The sequence below is a fragment of the Blennius ocellaris genome, assembly GCF_963422515.1.
Source record: "Blennius ocellaris genome assembly, chromosome: 11".
Taxonomy (NCBI): domain Eukaryota; kingdom Metazoa; phylum Chordata; class Actinopteri; order Blenniiformes; family Blenniidae; genus Blennius; species Blennius ocellaris.
The window spans coordinates 27,392,716-27,407,781 of NC_137660.1; the positions used below are offsets into that span (position 1 = coordinate 27,392,716).

Below are 15,066 nucleotides of genomic sequence, written 5' to 3' on the forward strand. Positions count from 1 at the left end.
ACGTGGTCATTTTGAGACGGAGTGGGAAGTGACGGTCAAACCCTGTTCATCCTCAATGTCTCTCTCTCTCTCCCCCTCTCTCTCTCCCTCTCTCTCTCTCTCTCTCTCTCTCTCTCTCTCTCTCTCTCTCTCTAGGAACCTCGTGGCGTTGAGTCGTCAGCTCGCCCGCCAGCGTGTCGCCGACGACGGCGTGTCGCTGACCGGCCGCCACTGCCTCGTCCTCTGCGTCCTCCTCCTGTCGCAGTTCCTCCTCAACTACGTCTTCACCTAAAAAAGACCCGCCTCCACCCAGGAGGCGTCCTCCACCCCCGGGAGGCGTCCTCCACCCCCGGGAGGCGTCCTCCCCCCCCCCCCCCCGGGGAGGCATCCTCCACCCCCGGGAGGCATCCTCCCGCCTCGCCGCCATCCTCCTCCAAGCACAGACTCCAATCAGCAGAGGAGGGGGGGCGGGAACACAGGAGGGTGGGGGTGGGGGGGGGGCGGAGCACGGACTATATAGCAATAAACACAGCCACAGCCACCACCTGTCAGTCACCTGCGGAGAGCAAACGGCGCCCCCTAGTGTAGCCAGACTGAAACAGCACCGGCACCCACGCACTTTGGACCGGAGAGAGAGAGAGACGAGCACGTTGTTTTAAAAATAGAAGAAGAAGAAGAAAAAAAAAAACTATTTAAAAATGTATGATGAAGAATGATTTTTTTTTTCGCAAAATGACAGAGAGGATGTTTTACCATTCCTTAGTGTCTTCTTTTATATTGCCCTGCAATACTGTTTATCTGTGTGTGTGTGTGAGTGTGTGTGTGTGTGTGTGTGTCGTTGGTACCTACAGTAGGCCAGATGCCCCCCCCCCTCCTCCTCGCCCCCCCTCCACTCCAGATTCTGGGCCTTAACGCTGAAGCCAAAAAGAAGAAGAAGAAGAAACACAAGATGTAGAAATGTGGGATCGGTTTGTCTCCGGTGTGTCTCTGGTGGGTCTCCGGTGGGTCTCCGGTGTGTCTCCGGTGGGTCTCCGGTGGGTCTCCGGTGGGTCTCCGGTGGGTCTCCGGTGGGTCTCCGGTTTGTCTCCGGTGGGTCTCCGGTGGGTCTCCGGTCAAGCGCCCCCGGTCGCGTCCCTCAACGGGGGACGACTTTACCAAAACAGTATTTATAAAAAAAAAAAGGGGGTGGGGGCAAGAGAGTACTTGTTTACAGGGAGCGCCGCTCGTGTCTCAGGTGACGCTGCGGCTTCGAGAGGACGCCGGGGGGGGGACAAGGGGGGGACGGGGGACAAAAGAGTCCGACCAGAGTGTCCTTGTATCTGTGTGCCTGTTCGTGCTGCGAGTGGAGGAATAATAGAAAAGCACCGCTTCGGTTCTAGACCACGACACTAGTGTGTACAATCAGGGGGGGTTGGGGGGGGAGGGGGGGGGGGCGGAGCCACGAGGGAATACACGTCAATCCAGAAGGAGTGTGTGTGTGTGTGTGTGTCTGACTGTTTCAGATGTAAACACTTAGTAAAGGACATTTTTGGTTTTTTTTCCTCGAGTCGATTTGTAAATATTGGTCTTGTTTCAAAAAGAGATTTGAGAATGTATTTATTATTAACCGTGACTTTTCCTAAACCCCCAATCCGCCCGGCGGCCAGAGACCAGGGGCGACAGTCGCCCCCCCCCCAGGGTGTGTGTAGGTTCGTCATTTCGTGTGTGTGTGTGTGTGTGTGTGTGTGTGTGTGAGGAAAGCCATTACAGTCGTGCTAAACGAAGCCGGATCTGTGATCTTGGTTTTTTTTAAACTATTTTTTTTTTTTTTTTTTTTTTAAACATTGAGTTTCACTCTCGTTGCCACTGCTGATCGAGTATCGGAGAGCACAAAGAAGGACGTCGACTCTGAATGCTTTTTATTTACACCTTCATTTCTTTTCTTTTCTGTATTCTCCTGTTTTCTACTCTGACACGTCAAATGGAACACAAAAAAAAAAAAATCACAACGATGCCCATGTTTGTTTGTTTGTTTGTTTTTTTCCATCCATCCCTGTTGCGTACTGCAGCACTACAGTAAAAAAAACAAAAAAAAGTTTGAACCCGGACGTCTGCAGCCTCGTTCATCTTCCACACAGAAGTGCAGTTCTGTCTGTCGGCCACTAGGGGGCGACGTTGATTTGAAGGTGAAGTGAGCGGCGAGACTTTGAACCTGCAAAACGTTTTAAATGTCATCTTTTTAAATTTAAACTTTAAACGTTTTTCTTTTCCCTCTGCCTTGATATGGAGGGAAAGTTTCAAAAAGGGATTTTTGTGAAATAATTTCATGCTTAATCCCCAAAAATCACTCAAATCTCTACATTAAGCCAACGTTTAATGCAAAATACAGTGAAATGTCCAAAAACTTTCCGCAAACAAAAGTGGCACTCTACCGAGTGCAGCTCTAGTTTTTAATTGGATTTATGTTATTTACTATAGTAATTCTCACTCGTTACTTCAGGGTTTTTTTGTAGAAATATTAGACATTTTCATCACGTTTATTCTGTTATTACGGCACCAGTTTACCAGTCCGGCCGCCTCAATGAAATGAAATTGTGACCGAGGAAAACATCCCTGGATTTAAAATAACTCATTCTTAATTCTAAGTGATATTTCTAATCAAAAGAAAGGATTTCTATGTTCTGTGCGCGGGGAGTCCAGGACGTTCTTCACCGTGTCTGAAACCAGAAGCCGAACCTGAGATGGTGGAAATCTGCTGCCAGATCAACGTCTCGACCACACACACACTCTCTCACACACACACACACACACACACATTTGAGCCCTGGTGGGTGTGTGGCATCTTCGCAGGGGGTCTGAGAGCTTCAGTTCTATCGGTGGGAGGTTGACCCCTTGACGCTCGCCTCGTCCCACATGACGACTTGGGGAAGGTAAAAAAAAACAACAAAAAACGTCCGCTAAACATTTAGACGATTTTTATTACGATAAGGGAATTATTTGTAATATTTCAGAGACCCGGGATGAATACAAATATGGTGTTTAACACCAAAAAAGACGGAAATTACAAAATAAAAAGCCACCTGCTGTCGGAATAAAAACATTTAGACAAGTGTAAAAAAAAATGCATCATCGTCGTCGGAAGTTTTGCGACATGACGTCGTCGTGGAAACGGCCGCCTGGCCTGCAAATCCACATTGGTGGAACGAGCGACGATCCAAATTGGGCTTTTTTTCCCTTTTTTTTTTAAAGTTTTGTGAGTTTATTCCGGAGCGGCTCTGGATCCGACATGAGACCCAATGACTCTGGATGAACTGGAGGCGTAAACTTTACTCAAACCAGTTGGGAAAACTTGAGTCCAAAAAAAACCACGTTTGATGCATTTTCATTTGTTTTACATGACATGACCTTTGACCTCCCCAGTGTTTCCCTCCCCAGGCCGAGGCGTGTCCGGCTTCATTTGCTTCTTCCGGTGGAAGGGCAGCAGGAGCGACGTGGGATGTTTGTCGTCCCAAAAGAAGAGCGAGTGAAGAGGGAGAACTTGTCTGGGCTTGTCCCGTCTCGCCCTGCCGAGGAGGAGGAGGAGGAGGAGGAAGAGGAGGAGGAGGAGGAGGAGGAGGAGGAGGGAGTCTGGTCGTCTCCTGCACCTCCAGGCAGTGTTTGTCTTTATCTTTTATTTCCCTGAGATTAGAAGATGTCAGATTAAATCCTCAAAGGGAGACTGTGACTGCAAGAAACCCTGGTTTTAACCCTTTAACTGTCATTAATACAAGTTTTTTTTTTAATTATCACAATATTCATGTTAAAATAACTTAATTATAAAGCTAGTTTTTTTTTTTTTCACCAAAACTCAGCCACACAATTACAGAAGGTCCAAATTTATAATAACAAAGATCAGAGACAGTTATTTCAGATGTCTTTTAGTTAATTTTTTGTTTTTAATTTAACCAGAAAAAACATTAATTAAAAATCGTTTTTTTAAGAGCGTTTCGTCCAAGCGAATACATGAAACAACACAGGATCAAGTAAAGACATTTTCAGAAATTGAAAAAAAAGCCCAGAAATTAAAATGAAGTCCACAATTTAAAACATCTGCAGACTTTTACTTGAGAGAGAGGGGAAAAAAATACAAGAAAGAAAATACAAAACATCTGCAGACAGTCTGAGCAACATTTTAAAAGAGTCCAGTGAAACCAGGCCTGTATTTTATTATTTATTTACACGTATGTCGGTATGTGACCAGCTTTTAATAAAAACTGCTCACCCGAATCACATGAAATCTTCAGGGAGGATTTGTCACCAGCCAGGGACCCGTCGATTAGATTTTGGGACGTTAGCGACCAACCGTTTTTGAATTAAATCCAAATTATCACTGTTTTTTAATAAAACTGCAAAAGAACCTCATTGGAGGAGATCAAAGAAGATCAGCGTCTGTTGCCATGGAGACGCTCCCTGCTCATCGTTTCACACGGTAACGTAGCGGCCTGACCGACCTAGCTAGCATCGATATACGCTAATGGCTATCACGCGAGTGAAGCTAATCCGCGATGTAGCCTGCCTATTTAGCATCGATATGCGCTAACGGCTATCATACCGGCGATGCTAACTCGGTTCCACCGAGTGTCGCTCTAGTTATTTGAGGCGAATGTCCATGTTTTCCCGTTGTTGATGTTTATAGCGCATCATTGTTTGTACGCATATGTGTGAGTGACGACATCGCCCTCTGGTGGCCCGGCATGAAAACGTACGTCGTTTTTCAAGACGTTGCCGTGGAAACGTGAAACAAAAAAATACAAAAACGATTTTTTTTTTCCACTTGAAACTCTGGCTTCTGGTGAAAGTGGCTGAATATACGCTCTAAATTTCACGACTTCATCTGTACTCAATAGAGTAAAGCGGCGTTTTTTTGGTCCCGATGGATCCTGATGAAAATTTTTTTTAAAAAAAACATCAAACTTTTCACTTCCACCTGGATCAGCAATTAAATTTGGCCTTTCGATGAGTCAGACAGAAATTAGCGTCGCTATAAAAAGGAGAGAGGAAAAAAAAAAAGAAGTGTGGTTTGTTGGCGGCGCCCTGCCCTGCGTGTTGCCGTGCCAACCGCCCACGGCGTGTGATGTAATTAGGAGTGAAAAGGTTGCGGAGGTGGTCCTCCAGGCCAGACCAGGCCGGGCCGGGCCAGGCCAGGGCCGGGTGGGACTTTCCCAGGAGATCCGGGGCCGGCGTGCCGGCGGCTCCGTGTCGGGTCTTGTCCCGCCGCGGCTTTACGAGACAAACATTGGCTCGCCCGGGGGCGGGAGCGACGCCGCAAACCCCGTCAACGCCAAACGCCCCTGAAGTGGAGCGCCGGGAGCAGCGCCGACATACATCACTTTAATTACATCCTGAACTTTTTTTTTTTTTTTTTTTTTTTTTTTCCTTTTATGACTCGTGGTGACAGCCAGAGGCGTGACCTTTGACCTATATGACGAGGATGTACACAGGAGTGTAAATATAGCCGACGTGTTCGATCCTGTTTTACACGAAGCGTGAGATCTGTGATCCTCCGGCTGGGCTCCGTTTCCACGACGCTTTGTTTGTGTTTTTAAATGTTTTTTTTGGTTTTTTTAAAATTTCCTTTTTGGAAAACGTTTGCGTTCCAGTCACTCGTTTTATTTTAATTTTAAACACGATAAATCAAAATGCAATAAGAGCACAGTGAATACAATGGGAATTCAATGTGCGTGACTAAATCTGGGATTATTTAATTAATTATAAAGGTGCGTTCTGAGTTCAGGAGATATAATTTATGATTTAGTGAAGAAGTAAAGGTTCTTTTAGGTCCAATAAAGTATTTTCCATTAAGACATTATTTAATGAAGGTTTAAAAGATTTGATGTTTTGATGTCATTGTGAAAGACATTGAACTGTTTTAATATATTTATTTTCTTTTAATAAATACATGTCAACTAACCGTGGCTATAAAGTCAAATTTTTATTTCGTCCTTATTTAGTACATTTAAATTTATACTGAACTCAGGCCTCACGTCGTTGTACTAATCACTCCCGGTACATTGATAACCAGTGTTTTGAAAACGATGCAGTTCGCATGTCTGGCCACTAGTGGGTGCTGTTGTTTGCTTTGATGTAGCGAAACCACACAGACACGGAGAACAAAACGCTATAAACATCGACAACGGGAGAACACGGACGTTCCAGTTGACAGATTGTTATCCCGGCGACTGTCAAAATAAAACTACCAATGCAGATTTTTGCGTTTTAATTTGAAAATGCTGTCGTGTAAAACGAGCCCCGAGACAAAAACTGTCGTCCGGCACAGCTGCTACTGATCTAATAAACAGGAGAGCGAAAGCTCTGACATGAGGTCACAGCTGGCGTGTGTGTGTGTGTGTGTGTGTGTGTGTGTGTGTGTGTGTGTGTGTGTGTGTGTGTGTGTGTGTGTGTGTGTGTGTGTGTGTGTGTGTGTGTGTGTGTGTGTGTGTGTGTGTGTGTGTGTGAAATCCTATACAGGCATTAAACACAGAGACGTGACACAATCCTGGTTGCTGCCAACAGGTTGTTGGTTTTGTTGTTGTCGTTGTTGTTATTCTTTTGTGTATTTTGTTCTGCTTGACTTTACACAATAAAGAACCTGCTGAGGTCAAATAATCTCAAACAATCTCACGCTTAGAATAACTTTATTGCGAATCCTCACGTCGGAGCGTTTCTTTTGATTGACAACCGACATTAAAAATAACTTTTTGCTTGTCATGACTCAGCAGAAATTAAACCGGGTGAAATTAATAACAGCGTTGGTTTTTCTCGCCCAATTCACACGTTCAGGCAAGTCGGAGTCGCTCGTCTAGTGGTGCGAACAAGATGAGCAACTTTGACTTTTTTTTTTTTTTTTTTTTACTTTTGATTTTCATGATTCACTTAATTTGCTGAGTCATTAAGTGGTGAGGTTGACTCACAGGTCTACGTGACCTTTGCAGGTAATTCCTAATATCCTCTACAGGCTTTGCACTGCCTGTTTGTAGTTTTATGACAATAAAAAAAGTTATAAAATGAAAACTCGTTTTTTGGGGGTTTTCGTTTCAGAAGCGGTCACCTTTTCAAAACAATGTCAGTTTACATGGAAACGACCAAAAACGTTTTTCATGTATGGCCACTAGTCGGTGCTGTTTATCCACACACACGTGCTCAAAGAACAAACGTAAACATTAACAATGGCGATTAGACAGACGAAACATTTAGACACAGACAAACCAAGATGGATTATGACGGTGACTGTCAAAATAAAAGAACAAGTGGGTTTTTCCCAAAAACTGATATTTCCCCGTCTACCTTTAATAAAACAAACAAAAAACAAATCTTCATTTACACGGACCCACATGTACACCTGGTTCAGAGCTGCTATGAGCAGCCGAACCTGTAGGGGGCAGTGTAGCGAGAAGCATGACGCCACGAGACCCAATCAGAATCCTGGGAAAAAGAAAAAAAAAAGTCACAAATTTTGATGTAAATATCCGCCTACCGTCCTTCGGATGCAACCGGAGTTTTCAGGAATTGTCGTTTGTAAACGTGTAAACATGTAAACATGTAAAGGTGGCCTCGGATCAAACTACAATACACACAAACATAAATAAATATAATTTGCAGACTATTGAACGCACCAGAATATAAGCCGCACCCACCAAATTTTAAAAAGGGGGAAAAAAAAAAAAGAAATGTCGGAGTTACGTGATGCGCCTGAACGCATCGTCCTCGTATCAGCGGCATGAAGCTCATTAACCCTTAAAAAGGCGAGTCGTCCCGCAGGGTTCAAAGCATGTTTAAAAAAAAAAAAAAAAAAAAGTAGCGGTTTATCGTACAGAAATGACGGTAAAATAAATTATAAACAGAGACGTTGTGCAAAACAGACTTTTAACAGTCAGTCAGTGTTTTATTTCCGGTGGCGTTTTGGTGGAATTTGAGTGTGTGAGGCGGCGGTCACGGCTCCGCCAGCTCACGACGGAAAGATAATAAATTGCCTCGCGTTTATAGAAAGTCGGGCGAGACACACACTGTACACACACTGTACACACACTGTATACACACTGTATACACACTATATACACACACACCCTTCAGATGACCGACAGTAGAAGCCTTTGTTGAAGAGGCCAGCGTCCTCAACGGTCCCGACCCCGGTGAGAGCGACAACAAGTTTGTGTGCGTGTGCGTGCGTGTGTGTGTGTGTGTGTGTGTGTGTGTGTGTGTGTGTGTGTGTGTGTGTGTGTGTGTGTGTGTGTGTGTGGCTGCCCACTCAGCTCTTCCATCCAGGGCTCCAGATTCCAGTGGACCTCCCTGCTCGGGTTGTTCGGGTTGGAGACTTTGAAGGAGGCTCCAGTGACTCATTACCCAACAATCCACCCAGCCTGCATGTCCTCTACACCCTCCAAACCCGGGCTGCCGCTCACACACACACACACTCTCTCACACACACACACACACACACTCGCGGTCAGAATAAAAGAGATTCTGTCTCGGGGGCTTGGAGGCCTCGGTGAAAGGCTCCTCTGTTCGCGTCGCGTCTTCTAACATTTCAGCCCCGTTTGGAATCGACTTCATCCGAAACTGAATCTCGTCTTTCTTACTTCCCCCTCGCATGCAACCCCTCCCCCACCGCCCCCCCTCCGCCCCCCTACATCCCCGACCTCTGGCTCCACAGCGTAACCCGACACCGCGGACTTCTGTTCCCACACCTGTGGTACTCACCTCTCGGGGGGTGGATTGGAGGGTGGGGGAGGGGGAACCCGGGCGACTGCAGCCGATGTTATTAAAGGGTCGAAACGTGTTTTTAAACATCTGTACGCATCCGCTATCGGTGACGTCCAGTGGGAGACGACTTCACGGGCCGTCCAGACTTGTGGTTCACAGTTTCCCCGGTTCCCACAGACAGTTGGGGTTCGTCCACACCGGGAGACCGGCTCACCTAAACCAGCTGGGGTTAGCCTTTTAGTCGTCCACGAGGCGCTTTTAGAAGCGTGAAAACAGGGTTTTTTTAACACGGGAGTGGGGAGATTTTAAAACCCCGGCACCCCCACCTCCTGTGATGTCATCAATTAACCACAACAATCAGGGACTACAAACTCCAGTCGAGCTGCAGAAGCTACATGATGCTAACAGCAGGAAGAGTTTGGCCATAAACCTAAAGAACTAGAATTATAAAGCGGTTTATGAGAATCTACTTCTAAAATTCTATGTATTCTGTCTTCTTCTGCGTTTATGGTGTGTTTGGTGAGTCACAGTGCCCCTAAAGGCCTGGCATGTGTACTACATGCCCCGAAGCCTCGTGTTGAGCCGAGTTCATAGTGACGTGTGGACGGACGTCTTTTAAAAAGAAAATTTTTCTCATCACGTGGATAAGATAAGATAAGATAAGATAAGATAAGATAGGCCTTTATTGATTTCACAAAGGAGACATGTACTTGTTCCATTCTGCTCTTAAGGACACTCATGAGTAGGAAAGACAAGAATTGTGCAAACAGGTAAAAATAGAGGTATGTTATATACAGTGACTATCAAAAATATTTACAGTAAGAGTAATGATAAGTAGATAAAAAAAAAAAAAGGACGTACCCTTAGAGTCACGTCTCGCTGAGGAAAAATCCTACCGGCCTCCGTGGCGGAGACCCAAAACTTACATGTTGCTGCTTTTACAGGGAAAAACCCAACAATTCCACACGGAAAAACTGCAGTCAGAGAAGCAGCAAGTCTGTTTTTCCCGCTTAAATCCATAATACATCGTGGATTCACGAGATCAGACTCCCTCGCCGTCGGTGTTTGTGTTACTGAAGCGTGCCTTCAGAGTGCCGCTGTCCAACGTGATTAATGCTGCGCGTCAATATGACCCCAACCTATTTGGCAAAAGTTGCCCCTGTGCTGAGAGTCGGGGCAGCAGTGGTGGGGGGGGGGGGGGGGGGGGGGGGACGACACAGAAGGGACCATTGTGAATTTCTCGGCCTCTTTGGGAAAGACCCTCGAGCCATTAAAAACAGGACTTCCTCTCATTTGAGGCTTTCATCTTCCCGTTTCCTACTTCCGTCGGGGGAATTTACAAAGCGGACACTTGACCGCTTTGTTCCGCCGCATAAACTCCCGGCCTGAGTGGAGTCGTGTTATCTTTCATACCGGAGACGCTTTACCGCTTGGGGGTACCAAAAATCACTTGGGGGGGGATTTTTAATACACGTTATCATGAGCGTCAAACTCCGGGGGCCACGTACGGCGACGTTTCATCAACCTTTATGACCAACAGGGTCACTTCTTGTCATTTTCCACTAATTCAACTCTAATTGGAATCACGTTGGACCTTTAAAATGACGCTCATGCATTTTCATATATGCAGTAGCTTTGAAACATACAAAAGTTGTTTTACAGTGAGTTATGAAGTTTGAAATACCTGTTTTTAGCAGTTCCACTTCTCTTTTCAGGCTTTTTATCTTTATTTTTGGACATTTTAGCAGTTTTGACTGTTTTTAAGCATTAATTCATGTTTTTATTTTCATTTCTTTCTAGGATCTAAGACTTATTTTGAAAGGAAAGCCTCATGGAGCCACTACCGCAGACTAAAAGAGCCTCACGTGGCTCTTCAGCTGCAGGTTGCAGACCCCTGATCTTCCAGTATTTCTGTTTATTTTGATCTCAATGAGCTGCAACAAGTCCAGCTGCTCCTCCTGGAGTCAATCCAATAGATCCAAGGGAGCCGGGGCGGTAGAATTAGTGCCGTGGTAACCATTAAATTCAAACTTTATAGTCTTTCTTTGTTGTGATACAGACTATATGTGATGACTATGTCTATATCTTCACCAAAAAAAAAAACAAACAAACAAGGAATTACAACTGACATTGACAATAATTGAACAATTTTAATGAAACCTTCAAGTATAAAATACAGTAAATATGTCCAAAAGTGCCCAAAATGTCGTTTAATGAGATTAACAGTCTAACTGGGAATCGTCTATCTGGGAATCGTCTAACTGGGAATCGTCTATCTGGGAATCGTCTATCTGAGAATTATCTACCTGGGAATCGTCTATCTGGGAATCGTCTATCTGGGAATCGTCTACCTTGGAGTCGTCTATCTGGGAATCGTCTACCTTGGAATCGTCTATCTGGGAATCGTCTATCTGGGAATCCTCTATCTGGGAATCGTCTACCTTGGAATCGTCTATCTGGGAATCGTCTACCTTGGAATCATCTACCTGTGATGAAACCCTCCGAGCAGCGTTGCCATGTAAACGCAGACCCAGAATGCTGCTTAAGGTTTTCGCTTGAACTAGTTGCCATGCCAACGAACCCTCATCAACTTGATAATCCCACAGAAGGGCCGTTTGTTTACATTTTCCTTGTGCTTCTCTTGTGTATTTCCTCATTTTATCCTTCTTCTCCTCGTCCCAGATCCGACCCTCGAGGTTTTTTTTTTTTTTTTTTACAAGCCTCATAAGATGGTGAAACCCTGACGTGCTGGACCAGGTACGTCCCAATAGTCGAGTCCTGTGGGGAAAACTAGAGCCACAGTGTCTTCATTTATTAAATTGTGTCTGTCAGGAGAAGACTTATGGCCACTAAACTCTTTTTTCACAGCGTTTTGATTTAATTTTCTCGATATGAAAGACAGTGTGGGTGAAAATCTCCTTCTTTCATCATCGTTATTTTAACTAAATTCGTGGCGCAGTGTGAGTTCCTGCATTCATTTTACTTTTCTGTTCTTTTATTCTTCCCCTCCACTCCTGTTCTTGTCATTTTCTCCATTTGGGAAGTTCCCCTCCTCCTCCTCCCTCCCTCTCTCTCTCCTTCCCCCTCATCAATCTCTCTCTCTCTCTCTCTCCTGCTTTCCCTCTCATGTAATAACAGCGCCGAGCCAATTTCCTCTCAATCGTTGCAGGTTATTACAGTCATTTGTTTCCTCGTTCACGTCAGGCATGCGGTCGGGTCGGTTTCTGCACTGGTGCATAAGGAAGCGCGACTCCCGGACGACGGTCGGACGGCGTGAAGCGAAACCTGAAGGAATCTCGAGACTCTTTGCTCTCAGAGTTTCCTGTTAAATGATTACTTCCTCTCTCTCTTTTTTTATTCCCTCTTGTCTCTGTTGCAATTTGTCCAACTGCAGTTGTGTGATTCCAGTGAGACGAAGACGCCCCCCGAACCAGATGTGAGCATCTTTATCTTCCCCTTTAGTCATTGTAGGTTGACAATTTTTTTTTTTCATTTTATTTTATTATTTATTTCATTCATTTAAAACAATGCAACAGCATTTCTTTTTTTTCTTTTTTTTTTTTCCATTTCATTTTATTATTTATTTCATTCATTTAAAACAATGCAACAACAGCATTTCTTTTTTTTTTTCATTTCATTTCATTATTTATTTCATTAATTTAAAACAATGCAACAACAGCATTTCTTTTTTTTTTTTTTCATTTCATTTCATTATTTATTTCATTAATTTAAAACAATGCAACAACAGCATTTCTTTTTTTTTTTTTCATTTCATTTCATTATTTATTTCATTAATTTAAAACAATGCAACAACAGCATTTCTTTTTTTTTTTCATTTCATTTCATTATTTATTTCATTAATTTAAAACAATGCAACAACACCATTTTTTTTTCTTTTTTTATAAAAAAAAAGACATTTTAAAATACATTACAGTTTGACAAATAAAACGCAACTTTTGTCCGTGCAGCTCGCTGCAGATGCAGTCTGGAGCGTGAGCTCTCTGACGAGCCAATCAGAGGGCTCGAAAACGATGACGTCACGCGAGGACTTCGAGAAGGCGCCGAGTCGCCAATATCAAAATTGGTTGAAGCAGCAGCAGCAGCAGCAGCGGCGACCGACACTAGTTTCACACTGCAGACGCCTGCAGAACTGAATGTGAAGGCCTCAGGCAGAGTTCTTTACCCGGCAACAGGGGACGGCTGAATTACGATTGGTTGAAATGTTATCACGGAAAATACACGTCTGGAAGCAGCGCAGCCGGGGGGAGGAGCTCTGAGAAGACGGGTACAGATCATTTGGAATTAATTAAAAAGTATTCGGCCGTAATAACGAGCCAACTCGGTCGTCATGGTTACGGTTTGTAGCGTATTGATTGTTCGCAACATATTTTTTGGTTTCATTACAGAATCAACCAGCAGCACCTCTAGTGTCCCAACGTCAAAATGACACTGCTTTTTTTTTTTTTTTTTTTTTTAGCATTTCTGCCATTTCTGTGTAAAACTGGCTTTGTTTTGTTTCAAAGTCGCAGTCGCAGTTTAAGTTTGACGATGTTTTAGCTTTTAGCCTCGGGGGGGGGGGGGGGGGGGTGGGGGGGGGGGTGGGGGGGTGAGAAATCTCTGAAGGCGCTTTAGGACCTGGATGGAAACGATCGGGTCTGAATGAACGCAAAGTGGACATGTTTCATATCGCGCGCCGAATAAGATTCATCACTTCAAGTCGGTGGTGAATCTCTGCAGGTTGTTTTTTTTATTATTTCCTCCCCCAGTATCATGTGACCCCCCCCCCCCCACACCCACACCCCGATCCACCCCCACCGCCTTGTAGACATTCCTGACTAGCGTCTCCCGGGCTCTGTCTCCGGACAGCTGGGTCTGGAGCAACACGATCCCCTCCTGCCAACACTTTGTATGTATATGTGCAAGCATGTGTGTGTGTGTGTGTGTGCGGTCGGTGGTGTGTATCCAACACACACACACATGAGAAGTGACACATTCGTCGGATTCTCTTTCGGGAAAATCGTGGGTTTAGAGATTCGGTCTCGGCGCCGCCGCTCACATTTCTCACCGATCTCCTCATTTTGATCTTTACTGTTCCGTTCTGTCTTTGATGGTTTATTTGGAACGACTATTTGTAAAGTGCTGATTTTTTTTTCTTATGTATTTGCTTTTTTGTTTTCAGTTTTGTCATGATCACGTGCAAAACTAGGCTATTTTTATTTTATTTTTTTATTTTGTGCAACTTTCAACTTTAATAAAATCCCCGGCCTGCGTGCAGTTCCCGTCCTCACCATTGAAGCGTGGGGGGCGCTAGTCTTCAACGACACTGAGGGGAAACAGTTAATTTCATCCCCATCTGGGATTTAGACTTTTATTTGATCGAAGTGACAGAAGATCATGACAAAGAAGTGTATTTTAGTTTGAGCCCATCCCAATCGATATTCCCTCTCTTTTAATTATAAAAAATATTTATAGTAATAATAATTTTTTCCAGTAAAGCTGGCGGCATTACCACCCTCCATTGTGACCGCAGGCGTGTGCTCGTCCTCCATGAAGTGTGCGCTCAGGTATGCGCTCACCTGAGTCACGCATCACGAGGAGAAATACCTGCGGAGGCTGTTTCCAGTAAAACTGGGCCGCCGGATACCGCGACTATGAGATAATCTCTTTTCCTCCCAAAGAAAAACAAAGCCACTGGAGTCGTCGCGCTCCTCTGCTGCTTCTTTCTCGTATCTTGAGTGGTTCGTGTCCATTAAAGCGCAGCGAACCGTCTGTTGACCTCGGAGGACTTCGACTGTTTGGGTTTAGGAAGTTGTTTTTTTTCTCTTCTGTTTATTTATTATTTATTCACACGGGGCGCCGGGCGACACGACGGCGGCTGACGGGAAAAATCGACGTGATTCATGAAAATTCCTGACGCACATCCGAGCGGAGAGCTGCAGTGGCGTCGGCGTGGCGTCAGGCTGCGTAGAGCAACGAGTGGAGTCACAGCTTCAACATCCGAGGAGCACATTTAAGACATTTATTTTAAGTTCTCAACCTCCGGGACTTTGTGACGTCGACCAACATTCTGGCTGAAGAAGAACATTGTTGTCTGAAGCCGCAGAAAGTTAGAAAAATAATAACTATCACCCTCAAATCTAAACTTTAAACTTCTCCTTTGTCGATGATTTTGGCAAAACCAATACAATTACTATGTAAAATAACCGCAATCTCAACATAAAGACAATTTTAATAATAACAAGTTTTTTTCTTGCACATGCTCAGTAGGCGAACAAAAATAAAACGCTGTTTTTCTCCGTTGTGTCGCGACTCCCCACAAATGTTCTCCCGGGACCTGGTACTTTTATTTTGACAGTCACCGTCACGTCA

The 15,066-nt window shown here is 44.5% G+C and overlaps 1 protein-coding gene across 2 annotated transcripts in view; it reads left to right on the forward strand.

Annotated features, from left to right (window-relative positions):
• The window catches only part of osbpl5 (oxysterol binding protein-like 5), a 53,046-nt gene extending 52,614 nt beyond the window's left edge, over nucleotides 1-432 (forward strand). For both annotated transcript variants that reach the window (XM_080505494.1, XM_080505495.1), the window contains one exon: nucleotides 136-432. In XM_080505494.1, coding sequence (XP_080361620.1) covers nucleotides 136-271 — 136 coding nt within the window. In that variant the 3' untranslated portion in view covers nucleotides 272-432. The remainder of the gene's footprint in view (nucleotides 1-135) is intronic.
• Nucleotides 433-15,066: the final 14,634 nt, after the last annotated feature.